Source organism: Diabrotica virgifera, chromosome 2 (genome assembly GCF_917563875.1).
Source record: "Diabrotica virgifera virgifera chromosome 2, PGI_DIABVI_V3a".
Lineage (NCBI taxonomy): Eukaryota > Metazoa > Arthropoda > Insecta > Coleoptera > Chrysomelidae > Diabrotica > Diabrotica virgifera.
Window position 1 is genome coordinate 27,086,986 of NC_065444.1, and position 17,772 is coordinate 27,104,757.

At 32.4% G+C, this 17,772-nt stretch overlaps 1 protein-coding gene across 10 annotated transcripts in view; it reads right to left on the reverse strand.

The window, feature by feature from the left end:
* Nucleotides 1-17,772, reverse strand: part of LOC114332935 (transmembrane protein KIAA1109 homolog) — a 168,874-nt gene that overhangs the window by 18,889 nt on the left and 132,213 nt on the right. For all 10 annotated transcript variants that reach the window (XM_028282734.2, XM_028282733.2, XM_028282737.2 and 7 more), the window contains 5 exons: nucleotides 14,544-14,741; nucleotides 9,139-9,349; nucleotides 8,318-8,636; nucleotides 5,658-5,819; nucleotides 468-681 (listed from right to left, as the gene is read on the reverse strand). In XM_028282734.2, the coding sequence (XP_028138535.2) occupies nucleotides 468-681; nucleotides 5,658-5,819; nucleotides 8,318-8,636; nucleotides 9,139-9,349; nucleotides 14,544-14,741 (1,104 nt within the window). The remainder of the gene's footprint in view (nucleotides 1-467; nucleotides 682-5,657; nucleotides 5,820-8,317; nucleotides 8,637-9,138; nucleotides 9,350-14,543; nucleotides 14,742-17,772) is intronic.

A 17,772-nucleotide genomic window follows, 5' to 3' on the forward strand; every position in this document is an offset into this window, starting at 1 on the left:
TATCCAATTTTCGGAGAAACAGCTCATTAATTTAAGTTGTGGCCTTTTTCTTTATCTTGACCACGTTTTCTGACGTGTGACCAAATTTCCCTGAATCTTCTAACCGTTCGACTAATTGTTGGATGATGAACATATTCCCAATATAACGAATACTTCTTTCTACCTACTTTACTTCTATGATTTCTTATAGTAAAGGTGTAACGGTAGCGCATCCAATTCGCATGGCCAACGAAGTACCAACCCTGGCTAGGAGATGGATTGCCGGAATGATATAAAAGCCGCTTGCGGTAACAAAAAGGTAGTTCTACGGAGAATTGATCTGGGGACAAACCGTCCGATTAAGTACTTATTAACCGCTGATCCGTTACTTTCCGGCCGAGTATTGAGAGGACCGTCCCATCTTCATCCTTCACCAACAGCAGTTTATTTATAAGTCTACAAGAAATTTGTTTTATTGTTGTGCTTACCTGTAAATTAGCTCATCTTCAGCTCTTTTAGAACTGAATACAATATCTAGTGATGGTAGTTGAAGCAGACACTCCACTCTGGATACTGGTAAACAACTGAATCTAAAAGTACTAGGCTGCATGTGGAAATAAACTATTACATCTACTGGAAAACTAGCGTAAACATAATTTCCGTAATTAGTTAAATCTTGTTCTGTAGTTAAGAGAGATGTATCTAAAAATAATAATAAATATAGAATATTAAAATATATTTACGGCTTTCAATATACCACAATTACAACAACCTAATTTTATAGTTTCAAATATACTTTATTATTCAGTATAGTCTACCTGAACATCAATACACTTATTCCAACAAGATTCCAATTTAGGATCCATCCCCGATGTGAGCTGTTATGACCTCATAATTTAATGAAAAACGCTTGTTCCACGCATGAATTTTTTTATGTATTGTAACATATGGAGGACTGAGAACAATTAGGTTCCAAGCGCCATTTCATAAATTTTTCAAGAGACAAAGGACCCCGCAGAAACCTTATGGGAAATGACTCTCTGTCAAATGCTCTGAAACTTTGGGTTCTGGTAGTCCTTGATGTGTAGAACAAAAGACTCAATGGGAGCGTAGCTCCAAAAAATCATAGTTTTAAGATATAAGCCTCTGAAGTATACAGTGAGGACGTTTGAGTTGGAATAAATCAGTCATTTTCTCGAGAATGGGCGACTCTGGAGATAAATTCCGAATCAGGACGATTTTTATTTATAAATTATAATTTTTTTGCATATATATCATACTAGTGACGTCATCCATCTGGGCGTGATGACGTAATCGATGATTTTTTTAAATAGGAATAGGAATAGGGGTCGTGTGATAGCTCATTCGAAAGGTTATTCAATTCTCTATTCACTAATATAAACATTAACATAATTACTTATACAAGGTACCCAACATTTTTTTTTAATTAAATTAATTGAGACAAAATGAAGAAAGTATATATAATTTATTTAATTCGAAATACATTTTACTGTTGTCCGAAAACAGGAAAAAATGTTTATTTGATAAATAAATATTGTTTTTCGCTTAAATTCAATATTAAAGCTGCCACCCACCTGCCTCTTAGTAGTTTGAACATTTAATTTAAGCGAAAAGCAATGTTTATTTTTCAAATTAACATTTTTTTCTGTTTTCTGACAGCAGTAAAATGTATTTTGCATTAAATAAATTACATTCTTCTTTTTATCTCAATTAATTTAATTAAAAAACATTTTTTTGTGCCCCTCTATAAATAATTATGTTAATGTTTATATTAGTGAATAGAGAATTGAATAACCTTTCGAATGAGCTATCACACGACCCCTATTCTCATTTAAAAAAATCATTGATTGCATCATCACGCCCAAATGGATGACGTCACTAGTATGATATATATGCCAAAAAATTATAATTCGACAATAAAAATCGACCTGATTCGGAATTTATCTCCAGAGTCGCCCATTTTCGAGAAAATGACTGATTTATTCCAACTCAAACGTCCTCACTGTAACTATAACTTCAGAGGCTTATATCTTAAGACCATGATTTTTTGGAGCTATGGGCCCATTAAGTCTTTTGTTCTACACATCAATTACTACCAGAACCCAAAGTTTCAGAGCATTTGACAGAGCCATTTCCCATAAGGTTTCTGCGGGGTCCTTTCTAATTTTAAACTATCGTAACTTTGTTATTTGAAGGACTGTAAATCTTAAAATTATTTTATACTACAGTGTGGTAAATTGTGATAACGCCTCACGCTAGATAATTTCATAAGTAAGATTCTAATGTGCAATTTTGTAACATATTTATTGACGTCTGCAGTGTACTTGGAACCTTATTGCACTATAAGCCTTATATACTTGAAACCTTATGGAATTATAAGATAAACATTTCGCAAAAAATTTAAAATTTTCCAAAAATTGTTAGCGCAATTGGTGAAATTAAGGTATAAATTTCAAAATAAAACGAATATTTATTTTTAAATACATTTTCCTGGGTACGCCACTAAATAAACCCCCCTGGGTACGCCACTAAAAGTATATTTGTTTCGTTGAAATCATATAATAGAAGTATAACTTCTTACGTGGGTACAAAGTACACACATTCTTAATTTTTCTAAAGTACTTGTCGCTTGGAACCTTATTGCCCGAACCTGAAAGTATTTCACGTACTTGAAACCTTATTTCATCATTGATTACACCGCGATCTAGAAACAATTCAACGTTTTTTAACTATCATTCGATCCAGAATTCTTTATTAAATAGAATTCTTAAAAAAAAAAACGATTTTGTACAAAATGTCGCTTGGAACCCTATTGTTCTCAACCCTCGATATATAAGTCGGCAGGGACCAAATCTGGTGAATACGGTGGATGCTTGAACTATTCGAACTCATGGATTTTAGCCATTGTCAAAATACTCATATGACGCCGTGCATTGTCCTGATGAAAAAGGATTTTTTTTTGTTCTGCAAACCTCTGAAAACCTTCTGAAAACGGTCTAAATATTGCTGAGAGAGTCGCATTCGAATGAGATTCCTAGAACTTCTACTAAATCTCTTTCAGTCCCTCGATGATTTTCCAATACGATATCCTATATTTTTTGTACGATTTCTGGTGTTGTTGATATTAGGTCTGGATCCCGCGTATGAAAAAAAAGTTGATTAATAGCAAGCTGAAAATTTGTTAATAGCTTAAGGGTCTTTAGTCGGACAAACTTTGATATATGGGAACACTGGAACAGGGGAAGTTTTAATTGTGGAACAGATTAAAAATTTGGAACGGCCAGACCACGAAAACTTCACATGTATTTTTTCCGACAGAACTTCCAATTGATTTGTTACCCTTTCATTAAACTCTTATGCAAAAATCAGACTGCTATTTATCACCTGTCATAATTCCTGTCATTTGACATATTCTACGTGTTCCACTAATTATAATTCCCATTTGGTGATAAATAGCAGCCTGATTTTTGCATGAGAGTTTACTGAAAGGGTAACAAATCAATTGGAAGTTCTGTCAGACAAAATACATTTGACGTTTTCGTGGTCTGACAGTTCCAAATTTTTAACCTGTTCCACAATTAAAACTTCCCCTGTTCCAGTATTCCTATATATCAAAGTTTGTCCGACTAGACACCCTTAGGCTATTAACAAATTTTCAGCTTGCTATTAATCAACTTTTTTTTCATACGGGGGATCCAGACCTATATGTTTGGATGTCCTTGCCTATCTTTCTACTGTACTAATTAGTCCGTTATTTAACGGTAAAATATTGCAAAACCTCTAAATTTTAAAGAACCGCTTGGATTGACATGAAATTTGGCATACACATAGCTAACAAGTCAAAGAAAAAAAGTGATATTGTGCCGATATGTGCTTTTGCCCTGGGGGTGGTTTTCACCCCCTCTTGGGGGTGAAAAAATATTCGTCCAAAGAAAGTCAGGAAATGGATAAACTTGCTAATTTTAAGTAACTTTTCTTCTATAGAGTTTTTTCACTAAGTCAGTACTTTTCGAGTTATTTGACAGTGAATATGTTCATTTTTTCAACAAAATAACCACACTTTTAGACGGTTTTTCGTAAATAACTCAAATAGTAAGTATTTTGTCGAAAAACCATTTTTAGCAAAAATATAGCCTGTTAAAAATTTAAAAAAATGGTGTATATATCACGTCTCTACACTTAGTAGAAGCAGAGTTATAGCTAATGAAAAATAGGTTCATATTCGTCAAATTCCAAATGGAATACTTTAACGTGAAATAACCAAAAATTAAGCACATTTCGGGGAAAATTCATTACAACTTATTTAAAGTGTTCAAAAAAAGCTTCATTTTTGTTTTATAAAAAAAATTTCTAACATCAAAATTAAACAAGTTACGCTCAAAATAAAGTTAGTCCCGTTTGGTTTTGGTAAAAAATCGAGAAAATCACCCCCTAATTAGTATCTTAAATGAACTTAATCGTTACGACTTCACAAGTTTCTTGACTCGTGTATATATTGTTTATATGATCTGTAAGTTTCATCGGTTCAAAGTCCTTATTATTGAAAGGGCTGTAGTTAAAAGGGGTTGAACGAGTCACTGATCACGAATGTATGCAAATTTAGAAACACCAAATCTTAATCAATTTTTGTCTAACAGAAAAACAAAAAAATACATGATATTCAGAAAAGCAAATCTGACTTTTTTTGTTTTTTTTTGGTATCTCTAACAATTTTTAAGTTATTTTTAAAAATTTTACTTTGAAACCAAATTGTTTCAAAAATAAGCACTTTGACTCGATCAAACTTACATATCATATAAACACAACATAAGTAAAATAATTTGTGGAGCGGTAACGATTAATTTCATTAAGTTGCTAATTAGGGGGTCTTCCCGATTTTTTTTTGCAAAAACAAAAGGGACCAACTTTATTTTGAGCGTAACTTGCTTAAATTTAATGCTAGAAACTTTTTGTAAAAACAGAAATAAAGCTTTTTTTAAACACTTTAAAAAAGTTAAAATAGGTTTTCCCCAAAAAGTGCTTAATTTTTCGGATATTTCACGTCGAAATATTCTATTTGAAATTTGGTGAATATGAATCTATTTTTCATTTGCTATAACTCTGGTTCTACGAGATCCAGAGACCTAACGTGTACACCATTTTTTTTTACTTTTTTATGTGCTATATTTTTGCTAAGAACGTTTTTTTCGACAAAATACTTACTTTTTGAGTTATTTGCGAAAAACCGTCCAAAAATGTGGTTATTTTGTTGAAAAATGAACATATTCACTCGCAAATAACTCGAAAAGTGTTGACTTGGCGAAAAAGCTCTATAGAACAAAAGTTACTTAAAATTAGTCAGTTCACCCATTTCCGGACTTATTTTGGACATATATTTTTTCACCCCCAAGAGGGGGTGAAAGTCACCCCCAGGGCAAAAGCACACATCGGCACAATATCACTTTTTTTCTTTGACATGTAAGCTATACGTATGCCAAATTTCATGTCAAACCAAGCGGTTCTTTAAAATTTAGAGCAAAAACCGTGAAAGAATGGACTAAATTGAAGGCAAGAGTCATATACACTTTCAATATTCGTTCATAAATTACCTTTGCTTTTAAATCTTGCAAAAATAAAAGAACTAAGAATTTTAAATAACTAAATAAAACATTTCTTACCAGTGTCTGACATTGTCTTTATAGGAATTGGTTCTAAAGTCTGTTCCAAAAACTCTAAAATATGTGGACTGATAATTGTTTCTTCCGGAACACTTTGCAGCGTCATCCAAACAAATAAGGAAGCCTTCTTTACCCCCGATTTCTTAGTAAATGGCAGATTGGCTACAAACATAAAGGTAAAATTAGTCCCGGATGATATAAAATACAAAAGTGAGTTGGCCTCGCTGATACAGTTATAATGTAGTATGCTTTTTCTCATGAGGATCTATCAGTGCGTCACAGTTTTTCGATTTCTTTTTAACGCATTAAATTGTATGTGACAGAAAAAAACGCAAGTCGGTGGTTACATTTCGTCGGTGACATTTATAACATTTATTCTAGTTGTCAATAGATAGCGCTATAATCGAAAAAAAATTATTTACTAATTATATAATATATCTACGAATATAATCTGTACAATTTATAAGACTATACAGATCAAAGAAAATATCATTTTATAAATGCAATAAACAGAATTGATTTGTTTTCATGCCAAATTGCAAATAAAATGTGACAACTGTCAGATTTAACTAAAATGTCATGTTAGAATGAATGTCATAAATATCCACAAGGAAAAAAGTTTTCCTGTAGTTGGCTGTATACCATGTGATACAAAAACAATAAATGCTGTATAAAAGGTATATTTAAAAAACCCTCAAAAGGGCCACATCAATTCACATAACTAGTTTTCGACTGGTTTACCAGTCATCATCAGTGCTTACGTGCAATGTACATGTTAGCCACCAAAATGCTATTTTACAAAAATATGTGGGTCAAAGCCCATTTCAAGTAGTCCGTTAAGGAAACATAAGTATAAAAAGCTACCTTAAGCCTTGATGTTTAAAATATAATTTAATTTGCCCTAGGTAACATCTGAAATTTGGGTGTGACTTGTTCACATGTTGGAAGTTTGACGGCAAGCAATGTCATAAATGTGTATTATCACGGACTTACCTTTTTTTCTATCATTTGTGACGCACTGAAAAATGCTCATGAAAAGAAGCATAGCGACCCGACCTGGGAAAATTGTACGTGTTAAGTTGTATAATAAATTAAAAAGTACAATTCGTCTTTCTTTTGATAAAAGTGTATAGGAAAGCCGATTCGAAGCTTACAATGGCATTTGAAATGTGGGTCTACCGTATAATAATTCAATTATAGCAGAACTTAACATAAAAACTAGACTCACCACAACTATCAACCAAAATATACTGATATATGTTGGACATATAACTAGAAGAAGAGAAGGCATGGAACCAATGATAGTTGAAGGCAATGTGGCGGACAAAAGATTCAGGAGAAGATCTCCAGTATGATTGGCGGAACAAATAAAGAACATCCGTACGAAGGAGAAAATATAGAGGAGGAGGTATAAGAAAATTGCGCACGATGAAGCTCGACAAGGATTTAAGAAGGTTTAACATCGAGAAAAAGGTTTAACTGGCTGTTAAAGCAAGGCCTCGACCCAAAAAAGACTAAACAGCAGGCGATACGGTCTCTCCGAATGCAACAAATATATTTGTAGGGTATATGATTTTAAAATAAAAAGAAGTGAATAAGAGAATTAAAAATTTTAAGGTGAATGTATGGTCAATGTGTGGCGACACGCTTTAATTACTATTTTTGCTAATTTTATTTTTTAATGACTTTTCTCAAAACGAAATAATATGGGTCATATAAAATTCACATTTAATATACAAACCAGATGCTAAGAAGGACCGTTAACGAAATGTATCCCTAACCATATGTTCTTGGTGTGTTCAGTTTAACAAACTGAATTTCCCAAAAATTAATTACCTTATCAGACCTTATGTCAATAAAGCACTTTGTAAATGCATTCGAATACGTTTCTTAAAACTACAGAAAGGTTCTGAGCTTTTAAAACGCCAGATGTAGTAATTTATTGCCTTCTCAAGCCATATTGTAAAACCGCAAACATGATGATAATAGTGTTGTGGTCTCTGCAGTATCGTCACGGCAGGCAGGCAGTTCAGTCGATCTGCAACACGCGTCGGTTTACACACCCCCCAGCAAGCACCGGTCGCTCGCTGGGCCAAACAATAAACAACCCTCTTACGAGATGAATAAGCACGCCTTTTAACCAAAAATAAAATAAATATTACTGTTCGTTGTTTACACTTATTTTAATTTAAGTTAGTCGTTCCCGAACACTCACGGAACATATTATATGGAATGGATGCCTGGACGCTCAACATAACGCTGATTAATAAGGTAGAAGCCTTTGAACTCTGGCTTCATAGAAGAATTTTGAAATACCTTAGAAAACCCACACCACCAACGAAAATGTTCTGAATAGAAAACGTACAGATAGGGAACTGCTAAAGATCATCAAGGTTAGAAGATTTAGCCATCTGGGACACTTAATGAGAAACGAAAAGGAACGCCTCGCGCAACTGATCATCCAGGGGAAGATTGAGATAAAACTAGGTCCCGGTAGGCGCCAGATTTCATGGCTTAAAAATATCAGAGACTGGATCGACCTTGATTCAACATCGTTGTTTAGAGACGCATTGAACAGAGACAGATTTGCAAGTGTAGTCGCTGTCCTCCACTAACGAAGACAGCACCAAAAGAAGAAAAAAGTGAATGTTAGTACTTACTTGTAAACGGTTTTTGAAATTCACTGGGTGGTGTAAAATTACCGAACTGTAGGTCATCTAAACTGGTTTTGCTGGATGTCGGGCTGTGTCCATAATTGGGATTAGTAATACCTTGCATAGAATTTGACCCCTTAAGCTCCAAGTCAGGTAGATATTTGGTCTTTATGTCCACTGGATGTGTTTCTTGTCGTTTGAATGCTCTATCTATTCTAACCTGGTCTGATTCTCCGTTAGGTTTGTTTGGAGTTTGTTGGAATGCTTTATCGAAGTCTGGAGAAGCTTCACTCCCAACGGGGGCAGTGCCTTCTTCAGTTATTACCTACAGGTATTATTTAGTTAGGCATTATTTAAGGAAGACATTTATTTATTTATAATTTAGAAAAAGAAACAAAGATAAAAAGAAAAAAAAAATAAATGAATAAAAAGAAAGCAAGAATGAAAGAAATAAGGAAGGAAGAAATAAATATCGAGAATTTTCTAACAAACGGAATCAATGTGAACGAGTGCACATATATGCATATTTTGGAACAATGATTCACTCCACAAATTACTTAGAGTTAGGTTGGCGAGTTGTTACGTTTTCCCGACTGTGTTTTATGGTATGTAAGCTTGGACCTTGAATTTGACATCAATGAAAAACTCTAATGATTCGAGTTGTGGGTATATAGTAAGAATTCAGAAAGTATCGTAGACAGAGCACGTCACATATAAAGAGATTCTGACAAGGATGAATAAAGAAATGGAAATTTTAAATACAACCAAAACAATAAAATTGAATATCTCTGAAAGAAGAAAAAATTTATACCACTGAATTAACGTACCTTTGACTGATATTGAATTTTGACGTCCATTCCTGGTATATGAAAAATCGTAATATCAGAAACAGATGCATGTGTTGTGCCTCTCAACTTGGAAGAACTGCTTTGGGATGTTAATTTCTCTTTGTTTTTTCTAATTGCATCGGGACTTGAAGAGGTAGTAGGGAATTCTAGAAGGCCTGCCGAACAACTTCTGTCTTTTCTCATACGAGTTCTTTAAACAAATAAAAACAAAATTATTATTAAACAATTGTGTAGACTAGATCAGGAAGTGTACACCTCCTGGTCTAGTCAGTTGGCTGCTATCTTCCTAAGGACACTAACGTCTTTGTTTCGAGGAAGGATCTGTATGTTTTTTTAAAGTAGAATCTTTTAACATCGACCTCGTTTCACATCAGTTTTGAAATTTTAAGAAAGTCTATGTAATCCAATGGTTGTTTGACCTTACTATACAGGGTGATTGATTAGTAGGGTAAAGCTCAATAGCTCCGCTATAGTAATAGATAGCAATAAAAGTTAATAACAAAAATTTTAGCCACCTTTGAGCTTTACAAAATTAGTTAGAATGTTACAGGGTGTTCGATAACACAGTGGCAGACCAAACTTATGTTTTTTTAAATGGAACACCCTATATTTTATTTTATATTCGAAATCCTGTTAACTTCTCCATCACAAAAATATAAAGGTTTGTAATGTTATACAAGGTATTTACAAAGTTATAACCAATTTTGTATGGAAATCGTAACAAGTTCAACTCCCTGTATAAATAAAAATAAGCACAACAGCAATGGTTTATTAATGCCATATTTTTTTATTTATTGTCAAAATTTTTAAGAATTAGTGCTAATTTTCTTTATATCAAATACAGGGTGAGTCAAAACGCAAGTACATTATTTTCTCAGTAATGTTAAATGGAACACCCTGTATTTTATATCATTATTGAAAAGTAACATTAACGTACTTTAATTTTTATATAACATTCCCTATGCCCAAATTTATTAGTTTTCGAGATATTTGCATTTTTCAGAGCAAATTATTTTAGGTGTTTAAATTTATCTAAATTTTAAGTAAGCCATGACTGAATTGACAATTGAAGATTACCGATTATCAATCCGGTAATCAATGTAATGGTAGGGGAGCAAAGTATGCTAAATGTGCAGTCACTCGAGCGCTTTGGGGACCTATTGCGTTGTGATTATTAGGTCCTAAAACCAAAAAAAGTTAAGTAAAATTTTCCATTTTAGCGGGCGCTTGCCATTTTTTAATTTAATTTTCCATTTCCATTAATCGTTTTTTCCGATTATAGCGCCATCTATCCATAATTCGAAAAAATGTTTCGAATAAAAGTTGCTTATTTTTATGCAGAGAATCCAAATCTGCAATAAAAAATGGGGGCTCCCATTTAAGATTTTAAAGTAACCCCCCACCCCACCTCCGTGGGGGTCCCGTTTGGTACCATTCGATATATTTTTCAAAAATAATTAATAAGTGTATTTTGCAGTTTTTCGATCCGATGTTTATTTTGCTAAATATCGCGGAATTTGTATTTAAAATTTTAAATTTACCCCCCACCCCTCTCTGTGAGGGGTTATGTTTGGTATCTTTCGATAGATTTTTGAAAGGTATTGAACGTGTAGTTTTTAGTTTTTCGATCTGACGTTCATTTCGCGAACTATTCGCTTTTTTCTTGTGAAACTTTGTGACTCACCAATTTCCTTACGCCCCGCTCAAATCGTCAGATTTTTTAAATATACACTGTTTTGCATGTACTTAATTTACCTTATCTTAATCTGACAATTTCGAGTATTTTTAAGGATAGATTTTTTTTTTCGGGCCCCCCTAAACGAACTCCCCTGTGTTGAGAGCCAATATATGGCAGAGGTACATCTGCAGGGTACCACGTTTCTCCCCATATGATAATCTGACGCGCTCGAGTAACTGCAAAAATCCCCGCTTGGGCTCCCCTACCATAACACTGTAGCAAATAAAGAAATAAAAAAAATTTATTAGTAATACATTTTACAAACAAAAACACAACCACTACATGCAACATTTTTGAAACAATTAAAAACTACCTTTTTATGTAAATGCAACAAATAAACAAAGAAAATTAGTAATAAAGGGCCTAGCCGGGTAAGATGATGAAAAGTGCCCCCAACTCGATTCGAATTCCATATAGGTCACCGTTTAGCATATATAGTGAAACTCACTTTCTGAAATTTTTAGCCCCCTAGGTGGTCATGTGACCCACCTAGAGTCTAATTAGGGTTTTTATGTTTTTATTTTTTATCTCAGCCGCATCGAGAACTAGCGAAAAACTTTAAATAAAAAAGTTGTAAGCTTTAAAAAGTTCTGTCCGAAATTTTTTTTTAATTTTTGGCGGGAAATTGAAATTTTAGAACGATTTTAAAATTTTAAATGGGTATTAAAAAATAACTAAGACATTCGTTTTCACGAAAAAAATATATAACGTGTATTTTTGCATAATTTTTCACCCTGAATTTTTTCAAATTTTTAAAATTGGTGAAGCGCACCTTTAAAAATAAAAAACCGCATTTTTTCGTTTTTTTTTTCGTCATTTGATATAATTTTATACATATTTTTCAAAAAAGGTAACACCGTCACTAGTATAGGTAAAAAACTGAAAAATAATTGGGGTTTGCTTAATAAAAATTTTTTATATTGCCGTCCATTTTCAAGATACAGGGCGTTGAAGAAAACAAAATTTTACACATTTTTTACAATTTTGCCGAAACTACTGGCAACATTGTAATAAAATTTGGCGAATTTTAAGATGTACTTGTTGTGTATTCCTTGACATACAATTAAGAATTTTATATTTATCATTGGCGCGCATAGGGGTAATGGTCTGAGCTTTTTAAAGAAAAAAGATAGTACGCCACTGACATATTTCAAATTAACAATCGTTTTTGAATTCCTCGTTCAATTTATGACAAAAATCTATCTTCCTATTTTTTCATACGACCCGCCATTTTTATTCAAAAAGTAAAACATCTTACCCCTTACAAAGTATTCGAACTTCTAGTAGTTTCTACTTCTACATATTACATACATAAACTCATACATTCATGATAAAAACTAATTCGAATACATACTTTGGAAGCGTTAAGATATTTTATTTTTTGCAGCAAAACGACGCGTCGTATGAAAAATGGGAACATGTTTTTTTATCGCAATTGAACGAGGAATTCAAAAATGATTGTTAATTTGAAATATGTCAGTGGCGTACTATCTTTTTTCTTTGAAAAGTTCAGACCATTACCCCTATGCGCCCAATGATGAATATCAAATCCTTAATTGCATGTCAAAACATGCACAATAACTAAGTTTTATTACAATGCTGCCAGTAGTTTCGGCACCTTCGTAAAAATGTGTAAAATTTTGCTTTTTTTCAACGCCCTGTATCTTGAAAATCGATGGCGTTACAAAAAATTTTTATTAAGTAAACCCCAATTATTTTTCAGTTTTTTACCTATTCTAGTGACGGTGTTACCTTTTTTGAAAAATATGTATAAAATTGTATCAAAAAACGAAAAAAAAACCGAAAAAATGCGGTTTTTTATTTTTAAAGGTGCGTTTCACCGCTTTTAAAAGTTTGAAAAAATTCATGGTGAAACATTATGCAAAAATACACGTCATATATTTTTTTCGTGAAAACGAATGTCTTAGTTATTTTTTAATACCCATTTAAAATTTTAAAATCGTTCTAAAATTTAAATTTCCCGCCAAAAATTAAAAAAAAAATTTCGGACAGAACTTTTAAAGCTTACAACTTTTTTATTTAAAGTTTTTTGCTAGTTCTCGATGCCGCTGAGATAAAAAATAAAAACATAAAAACCCTAATTAGGCTTTAGGTGAGTAACATGACCACCTAGGGGGCTAAAAATTTCAGAAAGTAAGTTTCACTATTATATATGCTAAACGGTGACCTATATGGAATTCGAATCGAGTTGGGGGCACTTTTCATCATCTTACCCGGCTAGGCCCTTTTACAAAAAAACACACAAACACAAAATACAATATTTTGTGAAGACAATTAAACACTACTTTTGTATGTAAATGTAACAAATAAAGAACGAAACATAATTTATCAGTAATACGTTTTGCAAAAAAACATGTTTGAAAAAATTAGAAGGTACTTTTAATAAAATATTTTTAATATTTAATTACATAAGGTGTTCAAAATTATCTCCTAACACATTTATGTACGCCTAAAAACGATCATCGAATGAGCTACTTACTCTACGGAGCATTTGTAAATTAACACATCGAAATACACTTTGTATTTTATTTTTCATCTCATCCCTTGTTGTTGGAGGTATTTTATAAACTTCATTATTAACGTAACCCCAAAAAAATCAGTCCAGTTTATTAAATTCTGGTGATTTGGGTGGCCACGCTACTGGTCCATTGAAAAATGAAAATATCTCGAAAACTAATAAATTTAGAAATACTTAGAAAATAATGTACTTGCGTTTTGACTCACCCTGTATTTGATATAAAGAAAATTAGCAATATCGACCATTCTTGAAAAATTTGAAAATACGTTAAAAAATATGGCATTAATAAACCATTGTTGTTTTGCTTATTTTTATTTATACAGAGGGAGTTGAACTTGTTACGATTTTCATATAAAATTGGTTATAACTTTGTAAATACCCTGTATAACATAACAAACCTTTATATTTTTGTGATGGAGAAGTTAATAGGATTTCGAATTTAAAATAAAATATAGGGTGTTCCATTTAAAAAAACATAAGTTTGTTCTGCCACTGTGTTACCGAACACCCTGTAACATTCTAACTAATTTTGTAATGTGAAGCTCAAAGGTGGCTAAAATTTTTGTTATTAACTTTTATTGCTATCTATTACTATAGCCGAGCTATTATTGAGCTTTACCCTACTAATCAATCACCCTGTATATGTGGGTAGTTTCATTACATTATTGCATTCGGTCTTAGTGTGATATCCTTTATCTATTGTCTTGATCTCTCTCTTCAATCCTGCCCCGCCGGAGGAGTGTAGTGGTGGACGTGATGTAGTGTATTGTCCGTCTCCAAAGATTTATGCCTCTGGTAATTTCTTTTAACTCATGCATAGGTCTTTTGCATATTCCTGTAATTTGATTGATCCACCTTGTTGGGGATCTTCCTCGTGATCTTGTCTTGATAAAATATCTTAATCTCTAAATTAAGTTTTACACTGGTCAATGAATGGTTACATACTCTATATCTATAGTAACTAGATTATCAATCAATTAATAACCATCACACCATAAGTAACCTACATGCACATCAAGGACCAATACTGTGAGATTTCTGTAAACTGGGGAAATCATGGAACAGATCGGAGTGATATCCAAAATATAGCACGACGTATATACTTACATTTTGGCTTCTTCTTCTCTAACAGGATCTTTGGTATGTAAAGCACATTTTCCACTGTTTATAAATACTTTAACGTCTAATTCTAAGTCTATATTAGGTTCTTGGGCTTTCTGCGTAATTGAAGAAGTATTCATATTTCCACTTTGGAAAGGAGTGGAACCCAAAGCTTGGTCCGAGAAAGAGTCCGACAAAATCGATCTAAAACATTTTAAAATAATTGTTGGTAAAGATGGAATTACAAACGAAAATTTTTACCTACAAAATCAAAGAGTTCATGACTACTTAATCCTTAAAGGGATGACAGATTAAATATAAATAGGTACAGGATAAAATGAATCCTAGAAAAATCAAGCATTACCACTTATTAAGCATTGCCACCTCATAATGACCAATAAATCAAAACTATGTTCTAGATAAAAATGGTAACAAAATAAAGATCGAAAATAAGGTTCCAAAAGTATGTGATCTTCGTTCATAGCTTCGCTCCAAAACGTCCTAGCGCTTCAATTTATATTAAGGTTTGATTTAAACTCAAAAAAGTTGTACGGAAACTATCCAAATGTTACAAAAATCCTTTATGAATGTATGAACAAAATACAGATTAAAAATGATTGAATTGATGTAAAAATGGCCGCAGGTCTGTTGTCAGTGACCCATATTCTGTTGAGCAATTCCAAAAACTTGTGTTTCGACATTTCTAACCTAAGAACGTGGGATTGACTCGCATATGCGTCACATTCATTCTAAAATTATTGTTCACGGCAACGCAGAAAAGACCCGCTTAGTAGAAGTCGCTCACAGCAAAGCTAAAAAGAATAGCTTAGAAGTCGCTCTGGTTAACTTAGAAATGATTACTCTTAGTGAACATAAGCTTAAAATAATGATAATGGGTTTATGGATATGATTCTCAAATAAAAAAAGAATGCGTGTGTACTTTGTACACACGTAAGAAGTTATACTTCTATTATATGATTCCAACGAAATTAATATGTACTTTAAACAGTTTATTTATATTTTATTTAAATATTAAACTACTTTTAATACTTACTACTTTACAAAAATTGTTATTAAAACAATATCAAAAATTAAAAAAAAATAAAAGAATACAATACAGTATTATTTTGTATTTTGACAACGACACCCGACTTGGGCGTCAAAACGTTAATAAAATCATTTTTAGGTAAAATTGTGGCTTATTTCCCATTTAAATATACTTGATAATAAAATACACACAAACACATTGAAAAATGCCACAAAGAAATTATTTCTGAAATGTTGGCAAAAATTTTAACTAAATACGCATTTTCTGAAAAAAAAATTATATAACAAATATTCTTACAATCATAAAATGTATATAAAAAAATAAAAACTTGCATTGGGATTCGAACCCGCGTTTATTCGGGTGCTTAGGATTTGTAGTCGAAGCCTCTACTCATTTAGCCACTTACACGTACCTGTCAAATGCGAAGATAGACCAACTGAACGTTTTACTGTTTGACAGTTATAAATTTAATCAAATTAGTTAGATTTTTGTGGAATTAAAATAATAAAATACAACAAAACATAGAGTAAGAAAACAATATATTAGATGATGATTGGTAGACATTTTATTGGTAATCAATTTATGTAAATCAAAGCATTACCTACTAGATAGGTACATACATTTTCCAAATAGTTAAGTACCTATGTAATTTTTTATTACAATACTGAAACATTTACAATAATTACGTCCCTGTTGCTTTTAAAAACTGTTTAAAAAGTCACTACAATAAACTTGCTTTTTTCTCTGTCCTGTATAACAATAAAAACTAATATACACATTTGTTTACCCACAACCGACATATTGAACAATTGTTGACAGGTCATTGTAATTACCCAATCAGAGTCCGTATAACGTTTGAGCTGCGCTCAGGACCAAGACTTTTGATGAATTCGCGCACATATAAATTTACTCCCAATGCGCCTAAAGAAGTATAACTTCAAAAAAACTCTTCTACACTATGAAAACTTCCATCCGAGTGTCCATGTTGACATTTTTGAAGTTATACTTCTTTACGATCGAGAGTGAAATTTTATAATACCGGGCGCATGCACACACAGACTAATACAGACTAATACTAAACAAACACATGGATAAAGCTGTAGTAAATTTCATTCCATACTCCAACAGAATTATCCTCTTACAATTAAATCAGAATAAACCCAAATTAAACATAATACAAGTTTATGCTCCGACTGCGGACAAACCAGAGAGCGATATTGAAACTTTCTACGAAGACCTAGACAATATTTTAAAATCAATTAAAACGCAGGATGTTACAATTATAATGGGAGATTTTAACGCAAAGGTTGGAGACGAAAAAGTAGAAGAATGTACAGGAGGATATGGTCTGGGCAACAGAAACGAAAGAGGTGACAGGCTTATCGAATTTTGCCAAAACAATAATTTTGTCATAACCAATACATTGTTTAAAATGCCAAAGAGAAGACTATATACCTGGAAGTCACCAGCAGATCAAGAAGGGAGAATTGTAAGAAACCAAATAGATTATGTATTGATTAGACAAAGATACAAGAACGCAATTATATCTTCAAAAACCTATCCAGGTGCCGACATAGGATCAGATCACAACCCAGTAGTGACCAAAATTAGGCTCAAAATGAAAATAATAAAACGCAGAACAACAGATGTAAAAATCGATACAAGTAAACTAAGAAACCCACTCATAAAACAACGCCTGACAGATGAAATTAATAACCGTTTAATGAATGTTAAAGAACAAATCCAGCAAAATACTGAAACAGAGACAAAATGGTTATTAATAAAGACAGAAATAGATAAATGTCAAAAAGAAATTCTTACACCAACCAGATACAAAAAGAAACAATGGATGACGGAGGAAATCTTAGATTTAATGGAAGAAAGACGTCAGCATAAAAACAAAGATAATCAGATGTACAAAAATGTGGATAAACAAATAAAATCCAAAATTAAACAGGCTAAAGAACACTGGTTAAAAGAACAATGCGCAGAAATAGAAGAACACCAGAAAAGACATGATAATTTTAACACACATAAAAAAATTAAGGAATTAACGCAGATCAACAGAAAAAGAAAACCGGGAATACTAAAAGATACAGAGGGGAAACTTGTGTTGAGTACTAACGAAAAATTAAAGAGAAGGACAGAATACATAAATGAATTGTTCAAAGACAATAGAACAGAGCA